Source organism: Guillardia theta (assembly GCF_000315625.1).
Source record: "Guillardia theta CCMP2712 unplaced genomic scaffold GUITHscaffold_8, whole genome shotgun sequence".
NCBI classification, from domain to species: Eukaryota; class Cryptophyceae; order Pyrenomonadales; family Geminigeraceae; genus Guillardia; species Guillardia theta.
Genome location: NW_005434666.1, coordinates 683,830 through 701,524, shown reverse-complemented (window position 1 = coordinate 701,524; position 17,695 = coordinate 683,830). Strand labels below are relative to the sequence as shown.

Genomic DNA, 17,695 nt, shown 5'->3' with positions numbered 1-17,695 from the left:
TCCGATTAATCGACGTCACGCTTCTGATTCCACGTTCAGCGAACGCATTGTAGACCTGAGAGTACTCTGGAATTTTGTCATGTCGTATCCCACGATCAACGAAAAAGCTCTCCAGCTCCACAGAGCTGAATTAAGCTCCGGAGCGCACATCATCTGTACCTTAGGACGAGAGCTGTCACGATCCTCTTGTAACAGTCGCAGTTTGAAGTACTTAAACCTCCGCCTAAAAATCCTTCCCTCCTCCTCAACCTGCTGCAAGACTTTTTCTTTCAAGCTCTGGATCTCCTCCATCAATTCTTTCATCTTCTCCTGCGCCTCCCTCTGCTCCTCCTCAGCCCTTGGGCTGATGGCGTCGGGCTGCCGGCGGGGGGCGTGACGGTCCTCCAGCACCTCATCATCCAGCCCTTCGTCCTGCTCGTCCTGCGGCATCGGACGAGACGAGGCGGTAGGAGGGCCTCTTTCATGTTCATCCTCTTGCCTGACTGACTGCCAGAGGGCCTTGAGCTCTTCGACCTCTCGCTCTAGCGACATCCTCGTGTTGAACCAATCCTTCTCTCTCAGCTGCCACCTCTCCTTCATCCTCATCATGTCTTCCTTGGCGAACTTGGCCTCGCTCTTGTTTCTCTCCAGCTCCTCTTCCCTCCCTCGCAGCTTCTCCTCCAGCACTTCGATCTCCTGCTTCTGCAGGCTGTCCCGCTCGGCCTCCTTGCTCTGCAGCTCCTCCACCTTCTTCTTCAGCTGAGATATCACCTTCTCCTGCTTCCGGTTGTATGCGGGGTCTCCGACGGGGCCGGCAGGTGCTACCTTCTCCTTCTTGCCCTCCTCCTTCTCCTCCTTGGTCGCCTGCTTCTTCTCCTGCTTCTTCTCTTGCTCGTTCCTGCTGGCCAGCTGCAGCTCGAGCTGTTTGCACTTGTCCTTCCACATCTCCCGTTCCTCGAAGAGCTTCCTGTTCCTTGCCTGCTCAGTCTTGAGCTTCCTGACATGTTCCCTCATCGCCTCCTCCCCCACAAGATCTGCCTGGCTCTCCTTCTCCATGGCAACTCGAGCTGCTCTCTCTTCCGCCAGCAACGACTCCGCATCGTCCTTGAGCCTCTGCATCATCTTCACCTTCTTCCTCTCGTTCTCCAGCGAGACCTCCAGGAAGGAGATTCGCTCCCTCAGCTGGTTCGCCTCCATCCGCTGCTGTGCATTCACTTCTTGCCCCTCTCCCTGCTCCTCCTTCTTCTTCCTACCCCGCTCGTCTTGCTGCCCCTCCACCTTCTGTCGTTCCCTCACGGCCCCTGCGGCGCTCTGTCGGTACGACCTCCTGGTTGGAGACAGGCTCTTGCTCTTCCTCTCAACCCTTCCCGCTGTTTCAGCGTCCTCCTCCTTACCCTCGCCAGCTGCTCTGACCAGGCGAAGCTGCATGTACATCAGCACCTCCCAGCAGCGACAACGAAGACAGTAGACAAGGTCCTCCTCCTCCTCCTCCACCTCCTCCTCCTCCTCTCACCTGCTGCTTGCTCATGTTGCTCATCATCTTCGCTCCTCGGGCAGGGAACATGGCAGAAAACTTCTCGTAGGCAGAGCCTGCGGCTTCCCTCGTCTCCGACTTGCTGTCTGAAAGGCACTTGAGGACGGCGAATTCGACCGCATCCACCGCGTCCATGCGGCCCTTCCAGATGTCCAGACTTGTCTGCTGCAGCTTGTCGCGCGGCCAGGAGTCGAGGAGGAAGCAGAGGTACTTAGCGCAGGCAAGGCGGATCTTGGAGTGAACTTCGACATCTGCCATGGGCTCAAGGATGCTGCGAAGAAGTTTCGGGGAGGTGACGTTCTTCACGATCATTCCGAGCGACAAGTCAGCTGTGGACGAGATGGTCGGGTTTCCCTTGCAAACAGCTTTCAGCATCTCGGGGACGACAAAGTCAGCGAACAACTGGTCGTACTCCTTGAAGTCCTTGTTCTTGTCGTCAAGGTGAGCGGAAAGTTTCTCAAACGTGTCAGCCGCCTCTTTCACCAACTGGCTTCGAATCTCTCCGAACAGTTCCGACACAACCCGAGAGAACTCCGTGGACCTCACCATCTTCACGAGGGGAGGAGAGGAGAGGTTCGACCCCTTGCTGAAGATGTCTTGGAGCCTCTTCAGGGCAGACACTTTCGTCTTCCATTGAGTTTGTTTGTCCAGATCTTGCAAGATGTGCCTTAGAATTTTTTCCTGCTTCGAAACCGTCAGGGCTGAATGCTCCTGCGCAACTTCCTCTCGGTTCGTGACTGTCTCCTTGCTCCCCTCCTGCTTCACGGCTTGCTTCCCTTGTTCTTGGCCCTCTGAGATCTCCTTGCCATCTCCGTCCACCTGGCCGTCGGCTACTTCGTTACCCTTCGTATCAGCATGGTCGATCCTTTGCTGCATTTCAGCTGGTGGAGGTTCACCGTCTGCTTCTTGGCTACTTTGAGAGCCTTGAGCGTTTTCCTTGTTGTCGTCACCATCCTTGATCCCATCTTCAGCTTTCAAGTCTGACTCTTGAATCCCCTCGCCATCTTCCTTCCTGTCCTCCTCATCTGGTTCTTTGATTTCCTCCTTTCCTTCCTCCTTCGCTTCGTCCTCGCCCTCCTCCTTCGCTTCGTTCACCCCCTCCTCCTTCGCTACTTCCTTTGCTTCATCCTTTGCCTCCTCCTTCGCTTCCTCCGTCGCTTCCTCCGTCGCTTCCTCCGTCGCTTCCTCCTTCGCTTCCTCCTTACCCTCCTCTTCCGCCATGCTCTCCCCCTCCATGTTCGGCTTCTTCTCCTCCTCCGCCATTGTGCTTGTCTACCTAGCAGCCATGCTTCAACCAACCGTTGGGAATTGACCTCATCCCCACTCAACATCAAGCTCTCAATTCATAACTGATTCATAACGGGTGGTGACAACCGTTGAGCATTCTGTAACGGACAGAATAGACCCACCCCACCCCCTTTTTACCCAGGTACATTGTGAACATGTTTGCCCAGGTGGGGTAGTGAAAGTACCCCTGCAATAGAGTACATCATCAGGGGTTATCGTGTGGCTGGTAGCGGTGGTGGACGTGCAATGCTCATGCGGCGGGGCGAGAAGGGCATGAAGGGGATGAGGGAAGAGGAGGAGAGACACGAGAGCGATGAGAGGATGGGAAGGAGGAGAGGAGAGAGGAAGAGGAGGAGAGACGAGAGCGATGAGAGGAAGGGAACGAGGAGAGGAGAGCGAAAGAGGAGGAGAGACGAGAAAAGATGGAGCAGAAGATATAGTGTGGATGAGCTCTGCGAGGGAGAGATGAGGTGGAGCTGGAAGCAGACGTCTCAGAGCGGGGCGGAGGAGACTCCCTCACGGGAGCAGAGAGGATGTATGTTGGTGAGAGAAGGACGTGGGATGGAGCAATGGAGATGCTGTGTCCAAAGAATATTGATGGGAATGTTGAGCTAGATGATTGAGCTTGACTGGGTATATACCGAAAGCGGAATGCTGCAAAAGGAAAATTAAGAAGCAAAATGACTTCCTTGAATTCCCTTGCCATCTGAAGATGAGAATAGCACTCTGTGATATTGATGCTTCTTGAAGGGGGTTAGATGAATACTTTTCTTTAGAATTCTAGAGGTTTTTGTTGCTAATGGCGCTGTAATGATTTGGCATGTTTTCGACCTGACGATTTGTACAGCATTATTACAGGAGTTGAAAGAATGCCGGCCATAATAACACAGAAGGACCTCAACTCACTTTTGAGGTAACACGTCCTCTCTCTCCGAGCGCGGGAGATTGACAGTGATTGAATTCAGCTTGTTTTCGGATGACACGAAAGCCATCGAGTCAGTAGCTCAGGTAATCCTCCGTGGCACATGCCCTCAAGAACCTGGAGGATTTTTTTACTCTGGTTGACTTATCTCGTAGTTGTTCCATCGTACCTTTGCAAAGACAGATCATTTTCGTGTCGCAACGGCGCTCAGGTGAATAAAACGCAACTGATGATAACTCGATTGACTTTCTTTCATTCCTTTGAGAGTTCTTGAAGTTCAATCGCATCTGACTCTGCATTCAGTCTGCTGATACAAGAGAGAGCGATCTCACTTACACAGCGCTTCTTTGCGTTCTTCATTCTCTTCGACCTATATAAGGTTTGCAATGATGCTCTTGTACCCCACTGCTGATCATCATCATCAGTCTGAAGCTCCCGGAACGAATCCCTTCCTTCCGATCTTTCTCGATGAAGTCAGTGGGGTGCACTGATAGCTTCTCACCTCACTCGCGCCTGCAGCTGCAGAAAGACTTGCAAATGTGCGAGAGAAAATTCCTCCTCAACCTCCTCTGCTACCCTCCAAAGGTGTGGCCTATCTTTCAACACTCTCCTGCCAACTCCTGTCCCTCGCTCTCTTCTTGAGATGATTTGTTGTATTCGTAGGACTTGCCAAAGAAGTCGCCGAAGGAAATCATAGAGCAGGTGCAGTCGACAAGCCATCGCAAATCATGCTGGGATGCTTATCGCTGATGTGTGCAGAGTGACGCGTTGACTCTTGGAACGGAGCCAGATCTCATCGCGATGCAGGAGGAGTATCTCAAGAAGATGGTGATAAGCTTCCCTTCTCTTGCTCGTCATGCGCGTCACATTTCCGCATTCGTCAGGGCAACATTAGTGGATTTCTTCCTTACGGCTTGTGCCCCATCCTCATGGATCCGGACATCGCGACCGACGATTCTGAGTTCGAAGAGGCCGAGCTCATGCCAAACTTGACGGTGAGATATTGTTGCTCCCCTTTCAGCCGCTAAAGGATGTGATGCTTCTAGGATGAACATGGCAGCGGGGGGATGGTGGGGTACGAACCTTGCTTCATCAGGCCGCTACCGGCTCTGCTACCTCCTGGTGGAATCACGCAGGAAGACGAGGTTTGAGTGTATCTTACATTCCTTTACAGACGATGACGAGGTGCTATGGCTACATAAGGATGAAGATCACAAGGTCATGAACCCTCCCCTTCCTCTTCCTCGAAGCGCTTCCTCCCTCATCTCACTCGTCGGAACAGGTCATGTGGGACAATTCCATGTGTGCCGAGGGCAGCAAAGGGAAGGAGGTGATGATGGTCATGCGGTGCCGAGCTCACCTCAATCACATCCCACAGGTTCGCGAGCTCATGTCGAAGGCATTCAAGGGGCCACTGCAGGTCTTGAGAACGAGCCCCCATCGCCTCCTCACTGACCTCCCGATGCAGACTGCGCAAGTACAACAAGTGCTGGCAGAGCTCGAGTCAGATGCGAAGCTGGTCTACCATTGCGGTAAGACGAGCGCGGATGCTTTGCAGGGATTGCGTGCCTGGGAGAGTGAAGGGGAGCAGAAGTGCGATGGCATGCAATGGAAGAGGAGGGAAAGTTAATCGTATGTGACCGCTCCTTCAGGTTTGACACCGAAGAGACTTCCAGAGCTGGTGGAGAATAATCCCAACATTGCGATCGAAGCTCTTCTACGCTTAATGTCCTCCAATCATATCACAGGTCTCGCAATCTCCTCCGCCCTCTTTCGATTGCTCTAGTTTGTTCCTCCACCTCACTTGCTCACAATCTGCACTCCTCATCCCACGTCAGTTTTGTTCTCTCCTATCCTCAATCCGTCTCTCTGCTTTCCTTCCCTCGTGGCTCACTTGTACCTCTACAGAATACTTACAGATGCTCGTTACTATGCCCATGTCGCTGCACTCGATGGAGGTTTGCTGCACTTACCGAGATACTCTCGCCTGATCTCCCGTCACTGCAGGTCGTAAATCGGCTGACAACTGCTGTCGATCTTCCAACCGAATTTGTACATCTTTACATCTCAAATTGCATCTCATCTTGCGAGAACATCAAGGAGAAGTACATGGTAACATTCTTGTCTGCTTGCCGCATCATGCTCATGTTTCGTGTGCAGCAAAACCGCCTAGTAAGGCTGGTCTGTGTCTTTCTCCAATCCCTTATAAGGAACAAGATCATCAATGTACAGGTTGACAATCGTCATTTGTGAAAGAATCCCTCTGACAGTGGCACGTGAAGGTACACAAGGAATTGTTCATAGAGGTTCAGGCGTTTTGCATTGAGTTCAGCCGCATACGGGAAGCCGCTGGGCTCTTCCGACTTCTAAAAACCTTAGAATGAAAGAGTCAGACTAATATTTGATTTCCAATGTACTTGTACTTTCACCCGTATTTTATTTACAATCACAGAAATCCTTGCTCTTTGTCCTAGTCTACTATACTTCGGCTGCGCTTCCTGACCGTACACAGTCTAGCAAAGGCAGTGATCGTTTCTTGCCTATGCCGCTTCCTCTTCCCCGAATCGGCGACGTTCGCCTCGTCTTCGAATTCTGCCACGTTGGACATTTCCAAAACATCCGAAACCACCTCACGCGAGACTCCTGACGCCACCAAGTGATCGTACTCATGCACCTCACCGTGATCAGCACAGAGGTACTGACACAAGACCACACTGAACGATCTGTTCCTTGCACCACAGACACCAGCAGTCTCCCACTTGACTCGTTGAGCTTTCGCAAGATCGGAGAGTAATTCCAGAGCATGGTACGAGAATCGAATTCCATTTGATTTCGACTCCATTGCAGTTTGTAGGATATTTACAGTCAACTGTTCGATCACTGGGGAGTGTGACTGGTGAGCCATCCTGAACAAGCTCTCCCAGATGTTGTTATCATTGAGCAGTGCGATCCTGTCAGCGTTCTGAACATAGGGTACAAGAGCTCTGATGGCGTCTGTCTGGATTTCTGTTTGTTCAATCTGCATGAGTTTTTGCAGAATTCCAATGTTTCCAGCTGTGCACATGTTGCTGAGTTGATTCTGATCAGATGCCTTTGCAGTCATGATCGCAACTGTGCGAGCAGCCTGTCTCCAATACCCCAAGTTCGAGTCCTTTGCAATATCCTGCAACGTCTGTACAAGAGAGTCATGGGCCAAGAGAACCGGCAAGGACGTTTTGTTCGACACAAGTCTTCCGAAAGCCATGCACAGGAATTGTCGGACAGTACTTTCTTCTGAGCATTTCAAAATATGTACAAGAGAATCAAGGTTGGATGGAACGAGCATCTTGTTCTGGATGTCGGATTGCAAAGCCATGTTGGCGATTGAGCTCGCTGCATTTGCTCGCAAACAAGGGGGAGACTTATCGCATTGCAATGCCTTCAACGAGACCTCCAACAAGCAAGAACGTGATGGAGCTTGCGACTTTTGAAGTAAGGAAGATAGCGCGCCCGTAGAGCCCATGGGGAGCGGACTCTCGTCACTAGAGCAGACACCAGCAATCTTGCATCCAAACAAAGAAGCAGCCGAGACTGTGTGATTCACTCCAGATGGTCTTGTTTGTCCGCCCGAGCTGCTTACATTGCTTCCAATTCCGAAGCAGATCTTGCTCTCAGCCGGAGTTTGCGACGGATTCGATGACAGCGATGCCGCACCGAACCCGAACATAAGCTTCGTACGAGGTTCAGGGTAGTTCATCGGAGGTCTGTGTGCGGCGACTGACATAATATTCCACTAGATATGATGTAAACTTGGACTGAAATTACAAGCTTCCAGCACAAGACTCAACAGTATGAATCAGTGAAAGTTGCGCATCATTGAAACACCAGTTTCTGTTACGTGAAGCTGACCAAATACAAGCTTGTACTCACGAGAAGTCAATGAACAAGAAAGGCTGGCGAAGCTTTGAAGTAGAAAGAGCGACGGAGGAAGGTTACGAAAGAAAAGGATATGAGGGCTACAAGAAATGCGCAGAGAGCGGCAGAAGCAAGAGCAACCAGGGGAGTCGACAGGGGCAGGGGAGGAGGATGTGCCGTATTGCGCGCGTGTTGCTGTAGGGTAGGGGTTCAGTTTCCAGCAGCGTAGGGGGGTCAGGGAGATAGGAGGGCTAAAAAAGTTGGTCCTACCACCCTCAATCGGCTGACCGTAGTCAAAAGTAGGGGTAGTCAACGGAGAATACTTAAAACTATTCTCAAAAGGGTGGGTTCTGGATGGTACTTTGAGGGGTACTTCCATGGAGCTACCCCACCAACCCTCCATTTCTGGGGAAAAGACCGGTGGGGTGATGAAACTTGGTGAACGGACAGGTGGGTGGGTGGCCAAGAGTTGGGGAGTGAGTGGGTGATACCGGGGAGACCGAGGGATGTGCAAATGGAGAGGTGTGACCCCGAATTCATCAAGGGGGTAGGGTGATGAAGATACCGGTATAATTCCCCGTTGACATATGGTTTAAGAAGGGGTACAATACGTTGAGTAGGGGTAGAGAGATCGGCAAGGTCTATGTCCTGGAAGAAGTAACGTGACTAGATCAGCAGTCACGTTACTCAACAAATCATGTCATGATTTTCATGACAAAGGTGACACAGACCCCTGCTTTAAACGGGATACTGAGGGGTGTATTACCATGGGTGGTGTCCATGATGCGAACAAGTGTCATGACCGTTGAAACATGACCAAGCCATGCAGGGGGTCGGGGTGCTCTGAACAAAAGTTTAGTCTCAACATGGGGGGGTAAGGGTGTGCTTGAGTTTGTCTCCAAGCAGTTCGTATGAAGGATCCTAGAAAATGGGGGGTAGTGTCGTCGGGCAAGGTAGTAGCCTGATAGACATGAAAGGGGGTTGGGGTGATTTTCCTTCAACGAATGGTGATCAGGTGATGGCTATTCGCCAAACGAAGAGGTTTGCCTCTGTTTACCACAGGAAAGAATACACCTGTTCATTAGTGGAAAAATAAACTTTTCAGGGAAGCTACTAAAATCGAGTATTCTAGAGCAGGGTCACATGGACACCCACACCTTTGAACACCCTGCAAAGGGGGTAGTGGTGTAGATTGAGCCGTGCAAGGGCCATGCACGAAACGTGATCTTATCAGCATGCATGATACCATGGCATGACTCACCGTGACCGTTAACGTTGCTTACAGGGCATGAGACCTCGAACCCTCACATGACTCTGATTGTCCTCGTACTGATCTTTAACTTAACTTTGAGTAAAGAAACTCGAGTTTACTCCGATACTGTCCCAACCCGGTCCGGCCAGGCCCAGGCCAGTGCGGGCCGCCGGCCGCGGCCCGGGCCGGCCGGAGCCGCGGGGGGCGGTGGCACTCTCAAGGCATCCGAGCCTCCGATTGTACGGTCACGCCACGTCCAGCGAGGCCTGTACTCAGTGACTACCGTTGCCCGGCCCCCGGCGGCCGCCTTGAAACGCGTAAGGGTCGTCTTGGTTTACAGGGGAGTTTTGTTAACTCGGTGCTATCTGACGGGCACGGCTGGCATGCGGCGATCCATCCGACGGCGCTGTGAGCACTGGCAAGTTGCCAAGTCCAGTGGTCCGGGCCGGGCCGGCGGCTGCGGCCCTGGGCCTGCCGGTGAGTAAAAAATTGTTATTTGATGGCAGTTACCTGGACCACCCCACCTTCCTCATAATTCTTGGTGCTGATACCACCCCTTCTATCAGCTCTGACTACCCCCTGTTCCCCCTCGCTACTTCTTGTGCAGAACCAAATTTGGACTTTATCACAGAACGAAGCATCAGGACTAATTTAGTTAATACAATTTGTATTAAACTATTCTTGTATTAGGGGTGTAAAATCACTAATTTCCAGGGGTTACGAGACTCAGGGGTGGTGCGTCGTTCGGCCGAGGAGTTCGCTCATATAACTGTTGAGAAATGAAATGAGCTAGCCGGGGCGCATCCAGGGGCAGGAGCGAGAGGAGGAGAGGGAGAAGAGGAGGGAGAAGGGGGGGAAGGAGAAGGTAAGACGGGGAGATAGGATGGGGAGATAGAATGGGGAGATTTGAGGGGAAGGGAAGAGGGGAAGGGGAAGGAGGAGCATAAAGGGGGAGAGGGTGAGCTTTTCATCATTAGATTGCTCATCATCAGATTGCTCCTCTAAAGCTTTGTACGCGTTCCTGCTTGAAATTAAGCCTGTGCCATGCATGCTCGAGATCTTAAGTGAGGGCTGGCTATGTGTATCGATGCTGCTGCTGGAGCGCCAGGAACAAGTGGATGTTATGTTTCTGCTCGACTCTATTCGACCAGAACATTTATTAATCGTTTGATATATGCTTAAGCCATGAACCTCGTACTGTATTGTGATTCACTGTTTTTTAGAAGTCAAGGGTGAGCTATGGACCTCAACTTGTCCTTGGACAGCAACGCCGACAACCGAAGGCCATGGTCGCAGGAGGAGGACGACCTCATAGTGCAGCTGGTGAAGGAACATGGACTGAGGAAGTGGGCCATCGTTGCCTCCCAGCTGAAGGGGAGGAGTGGAAAGCAGTGCAGGTAGTGCTCAGCTTGCCTCTTGTCTTGCCGTCCATTCAGTTGCTGATGGTAGGGAGCGGTACAAGAATCAGCTGGATCCCTCAATCCGAAAGGACCCATGGACAGACGAAGAGGACAAGATGATCTGCATTGCGCAGAGCAAGTTTGGAAATCGTTGGACTGAGATCGCCAAGTTCCTTCCGGGCAGGTCTGGACAGGGGGATTTCTTTGTGGGGTGACTGACCAACGTGCATCTTCGAGCAGGACTGACAACTCGATCAAGAATCATTGGTATTCCACCCTGCAGAGGAAGTCTGAAGGAATCTTGCGCAATGCTGGCCCCGGCGACGAGTCGTTCCTCGCTCAACGGCCCAACAACGCGCTGCCCTCGCAGAGCAAGACGACTACGTCGAACAAGAGCAGCCCCGGGACGGTAAGTGAAGAAAGTTTAGTCTTCTCTCCTCCCTGGCCGCTGAGGTGATCCAGCAGCGCAAGAGCCCGGGGAGGAAGAGCCCTCGGATGAACGCATCCCGTCCAGCGCCCATTGCGACCAATCAGGCTAACCCAGAGGAGGGAAGCGCCAGTTTACGATCATCATCGCGGTCAAGACCTGCTTCGTCGCATGTGAGCTCCACTTGTTGCCTTGAAGGGGACTCGATGTGAGTGAAGAGTACTTGCAGATCCAGAACGACCCTTTCCCGCAGTCAGATATCTTTCCTGAGGAGCCGTTGTTCAGCAACTCACCCTTCGACAACCCGTGAGACTCGGGCTGGCAAGGAAGATTGTCATGTGAGCTGTCAACAGGTTTGGGAGCTTCTTCAGATCACCTTCCGGAACTCCTCTCACTCGATCTGTGACAAGACGGTGTGACCAGTGACACAAGGCAGCGGGGCAGATCTGAAAGAATTTTCAGGTTTCTCATGAACTCTGGCTTCACGCCTAAGTCAGGGAGGAGCGAGAGTGGGAGAGCAGCGAAACATCTGGGCGAGGTGATAGTGGGAGGGAGGAGATGCGGAGGCAGCGTCCTGATGTCCCAGCCACTGCAGGAGACGGAACCAGCTTCAGCCCGTGTGCGATCGAGCAGGATCGCCAACCATCATGTAGACTTTAACAACCTTGGTGAGCAATGACCGTCTCTGACTGTTGTCCATCCTCCTCTCCATCCCCCCTTTGCCCCTCCTCCTCCTCCTTCTTGTCGTCGACCTCGTCCTCTCCACACCCCATCCCCCCCCCCCCCCCAGAACTCCTCCTCCTCCTCCTCCTCCTCCTCCTCCTCCTCCTCCCTCTCTTTTCAGCTCGCACTTGTAGTTCCCTGCCCTCTTCGCTGACTGGTGTGCCATGCAGCATCGGGGTTGACCCCCTCATTATCGGACTCTCCACTCCTCTCGGGTCTCCTCCAAACTCCGGTGGGCCCGCCTGTCCGCCCTCGTCATCTGCGTCTTCCCCTCCTTGCTAGCCACCTCTCGCTCCTCTTTGACGCTCGCTGCACTGCACTGACATCCAGCTAGAACTTTGAGAACATCGACATCGGGGGCTTCTTCGGGGATACCATGGTGGACATGCCGCGTTCAACCCGCTCTGCCAGGTCGACCGCGTCGTCCTCCTCCTTCCTCTCATGCTTCTTCCCCAGGAGCCCAAGATCAGCCAGGTCTACCAGATCCACGTTCAGCCCCTCCTCGTTCCTCAACAGCTCTCCTCGAGTTCCGCATAGCAGCAAGGAGCGGGGCAACGCGAGCTTTGCAAAGGATAGCGCAACTTCCTCCTCCTCCCGCTTCAGATCTCCTCGTTCTGTGGCAGCTGCAGCGGCTGCGGCAACCAACGATGGCAATCGCGATGAATCGTTTTCGAGGAAACGACCGGCTCCTCCTCCGCTGCAGGTGGACGAAGAGGTCAAGAATGGGCCGGCTTCCAAGCGATCAGCTACCAGAGCATCGCCGAATGTGAGAGGAGGAAGGAGGAGGGGGAAGACAGGGAGGAGGGGGAGGAGAAAGGGAGGGATGGAAACGAGAGGGAGAGGTACGACTCATGATGGTTTGACGCTGGTGCAGACTTCTGGGAGGCCGCCGAGGTCAACGAGGAGTGCTCGTCGTTGACGGCAGGAGAGGAACATGCTGTGCGTGGAGGAGGAATACGATTAAAAATAGGAAACAAGTTTGAAACCGAAGGAGCCTGCTGGTCCCTTGCCCGTCTTCCCCATCGCCTCTTCCTCACGCGATGATCTTCCCTCCGAACTCCGGCAGCTTGAACAAGTGCCACACCTGCTGTTAATCAGCTCCACCTCCACCCCAGCTAACGAGACCTTGGAGTTTGCGCCTCCCACCAGGATCCTCTTGCCGTCGAAGGCGAGGGCTGCGTTGAGGTACCCGCTGCTCACAACCCGCGAGAAACTTCCGTCAGCCCGGTAGAGCAGAACCCTCCCGCTGTCTGACACGGCGAAGAGTCCTAGAGCGTCCGTGAGATCCTCGTCTTCTCCCTTCCTCCTCCTCCTCCTCCTCCTCCTCCTCCTCCTCTTCCTCCTCCTCCTCCTCCTCCTCCTCCTCCTCCTCCGCTTCATCCTAGCCCCTTCCCATCCTTCTCTCCCCCCTAGCCCCCTTCCTTTCCCTCCTGTTCCTCCTGACTCTGCCCATCGCCTCCCCTATTTCCTCCGCATGCTACCGGGGGCGACCACCACGAGGCTCAGCGCCATGCTCAAGTTGGGCTTCACGTGGATGACGCGCAGCTTGGCGCCGCTGCTTCGGTTGAGGACGAGAACCTGCTGGCAAAGTCAAGAGAGGGAGGAGAGCAGCTGAGAGCAACTGCAAGGGAGGAAGGGAGCGATGCAGGAGGCTGAAGGGAGTCAAAAAGGAGGAGGAAAGAGGTATGAGGACGAGGGAGTGGAAAGAGATGCGATAGAGGGAACGAGAGGCAAAGAAGGAGCAGAACAGCTGGAGGCTTGCCGGGCCAGTATTGAAGGCTGCGTAGAGGTTGTCTCCATCGATCGCGACCCCTCGAGCACAAGGGCCGTCGGTGTAGGTGACCTGGGCGGCATTTAGACAGAAGCAGAGGAGATAGACAGAGGCAGGAAGCAGGAAGTAGGAAGTAGGAAGTAGGAAGTAGGAAGGAGGAAGGAGGAAGGAGGAAGGAGGAAGGAGGAAGGAGGAAGGAGGAAGCAAGAAGGAGGAAGGAGGAAGGAGGAAGGAGAGCAAGGCCAAAAAGAAGAGGGAGGAAACAACCTTCCAGACGACATTCAAACTCGGGTCGAGCTTGGTGAAGAAGTCGGAACCACTGCCGCAGTAGACCTCTCCCTCCTTGCTGATGGTCATGCAGATAGCTGCGCACGGCAGCTCGAGTCTTCGCTGCTCCTCTCCCTTCTTGTCATGCACGAAAACCAGCGAGCTGTTGGCATTGCTCTTGAGCCACAGAGTCTCTTCCTTGGGATGCCAGGCGCTGCGGAGGGTATGAGGCAATACGTTCTGAGAAGGCTGAGGGGAGGGAAGGGAGGAGGGAGGGAGGAGGGAGGGAGGGAGGGAGGGCGGCAGTGCGAGTAAGGGGGCAAGGAGTGACTAGTGCAAGCTGCAAGCAAGAGCAAGGAGCAGGAGACGAAGACAGGAAGGGCGAAGAGGGAGAGGCCGAGAGAGGGGGAGGGGAAGAGGGCATGATCTTACCAGCAGTATTGAACATAATTCGTCATCTCAAGGCTCCCAACAGGAGCGAGCTCCCCGTCAAAGCTCGCTAGCCCTCCTCCTCCTCTTCCCTCCTCCCTCTCCCTTTTCTCCTCCACCTTCTCCTTCTCCTCCTTCGTCTTTGGCTTCTTGACCCCGGTAGGAACTCCCTCCCAGCTCTGGTCCTTCCCTGTCTCTCCTTCCTTGCTCTTCTCCACCTGCAGCGAGTGGAGGTAGGCCAAGGGGGGAGACACTTGAGCGCTGTAGGGAGCGGAGGAGAAGACGACGGATCTCTCAGAGGGGAAGCTTTGATCGCACAGCAGCTGCCTCGTCTCCTCCTCCCTCTTGACCTGCTTCGGCGCTTGCAGACGGCGGATGACGGGGGAGCTCCACGCGCTCCATCCTGCGGCATTGCGAGCACGAACGCGGAAGCAGTACTGGCCGGGGACGAGATGCTTCTTGCTCGCGAGATCAGCCTTGACTGAGAAGCTCGTGGAGGAAGGAAGCGACGCAATCTCAACCCAGTTGCCTGACATGGAACAGAATCACAAGAGTAGCAGCAGAGGAGAGGAGAAGAGAAAGAAGAGAGAGAAGAGGAGAAAAGAACAGAACGAAGAGGAGAAGAGGGAGAGAAGGGAAGGAAAGCGGAGGAGGGAAAGGAAAGCAGAGCCAGGGAGGGAGGGAGAAGTGTTGGTCCTTCCACCTGCTTCAGCAACGTCGTCGCTTCCTTCCGGCAGCGCAGCGCACTCGAGCACGTAGAGCAGGATGGGGCTGGGAGCTGCTGGCTCGGTCCACTTGAGGTTGAGGAGGTTGAGGACAGAGCCCGGACTGGCCTCCTCCAGCGTGTCGGAGACCTCGGGAGCGAGCATGATGGGGGCATCGGGGACGCGGGAGAGGCCAGCGCAGGACCAGCAGACGTCCACGTCCTCTCCTGCCATGTGGAGGAAGATCTTGGTGGCGGCAGGGACCAGCTTGTGCGGGGGCTCTGAACAGATCCAGCAGGGGGTCTGGACGCTCTTACTCTCTTCCTTAAGCTTGACGGAGAAGGTGATGAGGTACCTGAAGGAGAGGAGAGAGTGAGAGGGGGGAGGGAGGAGGGAGGAGAGGGGAGGGAGGAGGGAGGAGAGGGGAGGGAGGAGGGAAGAGAGGGGAGGGAGGAGGCAGGAGAGGGGAGGGCAGAGACTAGTTGTTGCGGGGAGAGGAGAACAGAGCATGGGAGAGAGGTGGACGAGGTAGGAATTAAAGACGAGGAGGAGGCATTGAATGGGTGAGAAGAGAGCTCTTGAAGAGGAAGGACAGAGCGAGGGAGGCTCAGGACATTTCAAGACCTTGGGAGAGCTTGGAAGGCATTGTAGATGCTGTACATGTCAAAGTCCACCTCCTCCAAGGGGTTCGGGCTTTCTTTCCCATCCTTCTCGAGCTCGAACTTGTCAAACTCCAGCTTGTCAAGCCCTTTGCGCTTCTCGCATTCTTCGCAGGCGCATCCCATTCGTTTCCCCCCCTGCAGGTAACCCTCCAATTCCTCCACCTTTCCTTTCTTTTTCGCCGAGTCCTCCTTCCCCTTGTCATCTTTCATCTCCCCCAGCAGCTTCTCCACCTCTCTCAGAGCATCCGAGCTTGGCTTCATCCATCTCTCCACCCCCTGCACCAGCAGCTCCTGCCGCCTCTTCCTCGCCTCCTCCAGTCTCTTCTTGTGCAGCATCTTCACCTTGCGGGCTGCGTAGACCGAGTCGTACCCGGCCGAGCGAACGCGGTCGAGAGGAACGTGCTTGCAGTCTCTGCGGGAGTGCGTTGACACCTCCTTGTCAACTTCGTTTCCCAGCTCCTCCCTCTCCTGGTGAAGTTTCAACCAGTCGTCCACCTCCAGTCTGCCTCCTCCCTCCATCTGCACCGCTGGCTTCCACTGCCACATGTCCCCGCCTGCCTCCTCCTCCCCTCCATCCCCGGGGAAGGAAGACTGGTGCGAGCAGATGCAGGGCCGAGCTGCGTGACGTCCCCTGCTCCCCTCCTGCTGGGTCGATGCCTGCGACCGCCCCAGCCACACGTCCAACCTCAGCTCCCCTCCTCCCTCTCTCCTACTCCCCGACCCGATCCTCCACTCCACCGAGTACCAGACGTCCTCCTCGAGCCTCCCCAAGGTCAGGCAGGAAGGGAAGCGGGGATCCTCTGATACAGCTGCGTCCTCCTTTCTCCCTCCCTCCTCTCGGATCAGGTTGACGATCCCGTCGCTCCCCAGGGTGAAGCCGAACCTGCGGAACCTCTTGGTCCCCCACTCACCCTGCTGCAGGAAGCAAGAAGCTCGCATCCCCATGCTCAGCTCCCCGACCTCCACCGGCCCCACACAGACCACGTCCTGCTGGGAGGAGAACTTGAGGGAGAAGCACAACGACTCTCCCAAGGACACGGCCGAGCGCCTGGTCTCCACCAGCCCTCCAGCTGAAATCTTCATCCATCCAGTCTCGCTCAGCTTCTCGCAACCCTGAGGTGACGCCGCCCAGTCCGTCACTCTTGACATGCTCACGCCCGCTGCTGCCTCATCCCACTCCCCAACCAGCTTCTCCACCTGCTCTGGTACTCTCCAGCTGATGCCCACCGCCACTGTCATCGAGCATGTCACAACTCATATGCTCTCCCTCAATCCTCCCCTTCTTTCTTGCTCCCTCTATCCTCCCCTTCCTCTATTCCCCCCTCCCTCCTCTTCCTCCCTCTCCTTCTCCCTCTCCTTCTCCCTCTCCTTCTCCCTCCTCTCCCTTCCTCCTCGCTTCATTTCCCCACGCAACCTCACCGTCGCAGAGGAGGACGGAGTGTTTGCCGCGAGGAAACGCCCAGGGGTGCAGGCACAGTGGGCGCAGGGCCCCAACAAAGTCAAGACTCCGCCCGTGCTCTCCCTCCTCCTTGGGCAGCTCGAAACCGTCGGCACAGATCTGCTGGGGACTCTGCTGGCCGTTGCCAGCATAAAGGAGGCGGAGAAGAGGAGCGAAGGGATTTCTCAGCTGGGACTTGACGCTGTTGAACCTCTCGATCATGCCGGGAGCGAGCAGGACGCGCTGCACGGCTTCCAACTCCACCTGAGTCCCAGCTCGCAACCTGTACCACTTGCTGAAGAACTCGTTGGCCTCCTTGTACTCCTGCGAGTGAGCTGAGAAGAAACTACAGGAGGAGGAGGATGGAATAGGAGAGAAGAGCAGCACAAGAAGGGGTAGGTGGAGAGAGGAGAGGGAGAGGGAGGAGAGGCAGAAGAGGTAGGGAGGAGGAGGATAGGGAGGAGGTGCACGAGCGAAATAAAGGGGTCCAGAAAGTAGAATGAGCAGGAGAAGGGACTAGGAGCGGGAGTGGAACGAGGAACCAACCCACGAGGAGCCAACCCACCTGGCAGTCCTTGGGGAGGTTGGCAAGGGAGGGCCCGGCAGTCATGCTGAAAGTCTCCTGAAGAGGATGGGAAATCTTCTTCCACTCGTGCTCGCGTTTCCCCTCCTGCTCCTCGTTGGCTTGCTGCAGCTCATCTTGCTTGGATGTCAGCGAGTGGGAGGAGGATGAAGAAGTGAAGTCACCGAGAGGAAGGAGCTTCATGATCTCCGCACGAGCAAGCAGGAGCTTTCTGTGCCCGAGAGCCTTGATGCCGGCTACAATGCAGGAGTGAGTGAGGAGAGGAAGAGGAGGAGGTTGTAGAAGAAGAGAGGAGAGAAGAAGGGAAGCATAGAAGAGATACGAAGGGAGGCAAGAGGAATCAAGAGCAAGATGATGATAATGAGGAGGAGGAAACGCAGGAGGAGCAGAACGAGCAGGAGGAGCAGGAGAGGAGCAGAGAGA

The 17,695-nt window shown here is 54.7% G+C and overlaps 7 protein-coding genes across 7 annotated transcripts in view; 2 read left to right on the top strand and 5 right to left on the bottom strand.

The window, feature by feature from the left end:
- The window catches only part of GUITHDRAFT_150596 (hypothetical protein), a 1,924-nt gene extending 1,581 nt beyond the window's left edge, over positions 1-343 (bottom strand). Inside the window, exon 1 of the mRNA XM_005839539.1 lies at positions 200-343. The gene's annotated coding sequence lies outside the window, so the exon portion shown is untranslated. The remainder of the gene's footprint in view (positions 1-199) is intronic.
- GUITHDRAFT_161232 (hypothetical protein) lies at positions 250-2,776 on the bottom strand (the record flags this gene model as incomplete). The annotated part of the gene is made up of 2 exons (XM_005839538.1): positions 250-1,401; positions 1,493-2,776. Coding segments are annotated over 2 exons (2,436 nt in total), but the record flags the coding sequence as incomplete, so codon positions are not given.
- An 875-nt stretch (positions 2,777-3,651) lies between these two features.
- Positions 3,652-6,106, top strand: GUITHDRAFT_84642 (hypothetical protein; the record flags this gene model as incomplete). The annotated part of the gene is made up of 19 exons (XM_005839537.1): positions 3,652-3,713; positions 3,766-3,808; positions 3,878-3,933; positions 4,026-4,101; positions 4,148-4,195; positions 4,242-4,307; positions 4,386-4,424; positions 4,482-4,550; positions 4,607-4,717; positions 4,769-4,844; positions 4,897-4,940; positions 5,005-5,052; positions 5,101-5,142; positions 5,191-5,254; positions 5,375-5,470; positions 5,631-5,680; positions 5,730-5,834; positions 5,883-5,954; positions 6,014-6,106. The coding sequence occupies exons 1-19, from the start codon at positions 3,670-3,672 to the stop codon at positions 6,104-6,106; spliced, it is 1,242 nt and encodes a 413-aa protein (XP_005839594.1). The 5' UTR covers positions 3,652-3,669.
- Positions 6,107-6,192: 86 nt separating this feature from the next.
- On the bottom strand, positions 6,193-7,485 carry GUITHDRAFT_133662 (hypothetical protein; the record flags this gene model as incomplete). Its single annotated transcript, XM_005839536.1, has 1 exon — positions 6,193-7,485. One exon carries the CDS (start codon positions 7,483-7,485, stop codon positions 6,193-6,195), a length of 1,293 nt encoding a protein of 430 aa, XP_005839593.1.
- Positions 7,486-10,107: 2,622 nt separating this feature from the next.
- Positions 10,108-11,374, top strand: GUITHDRAFT_101772 (hypothetical protein; the record flags this gene model as incomplete). Its single annotated transcript, XM_005839535.1, has 8 exons — positions 10,108-10,265; positions 10,318-10,452; positions 10,509-10,677; positions 10,734-10,846; positions 10,894-11,001; positions 11,049-11,108; positions 11,158-11,233; positions 11,291-11,374. The coding sequence occupies 8 exons, from the start codon at positions 10,108-10,110 to the stop codon at positions 11,372-11,374; spliced, it is 903 nt and encodes a 300-aa protein (XP_005839592.1).
- Positions 11,339-12,389, bottom strand: GUITHDRAFT_150595 (hypothetical protein; the record flags this gene model as incomplete). The annotated part of the gene is made up of 5 exons (XM_005839534.1): positions 12,293-12,389; positions 11,875-12,184; positions 11,753-11,829; positions 11,589-11,650; positions 11,339-11,363 (listed from the first exon to the last, which is right to left on the bottom strand). Coding segments are annotated over exons 1-2 (362 nt in total), but the record flags the coding sequence as incomplete, so codon positions are not given.
- A 490-nt stretch (positions 12,390-12,879) lies between these two features.
- GUITHDRAFT_133660 (hypothetical protein) overlaps positions 12,880-17,695 on the bottom strand; it is a gene marked incomplete at both ends in the record, with an annotated part of 9,772 nt that continues 4,956 nt past the window's right edge. The window contains 7 exons of the mRNA XM_005839533.1: positions 12,880-12,996; positions 13,457-13,670; positions 13,889-14,414; positions 14,589-14,944; positions 15,214-16,483; positions 16,671-17,013; positions 17,255-17,508. Of these exons, the coding sequence (XP_005839590.1) occupies positions 12,880-12,996; positions 13,457-13,670; positions 13,889-14,414; positions 14,589-14,944; positions 15,214-16,483; positions 16,671-17,013; positions 17,255-17,508 (3,080 nt within the window). The remainder of the gene's footprint in view (positions 12,997-13,456; positions 13,671-13,888; positions 14,415-14,588; positions 14,945-15,213; positions 16,484-16,670; positions 17,014-17,254; positions 17,509-17,695) is intronic.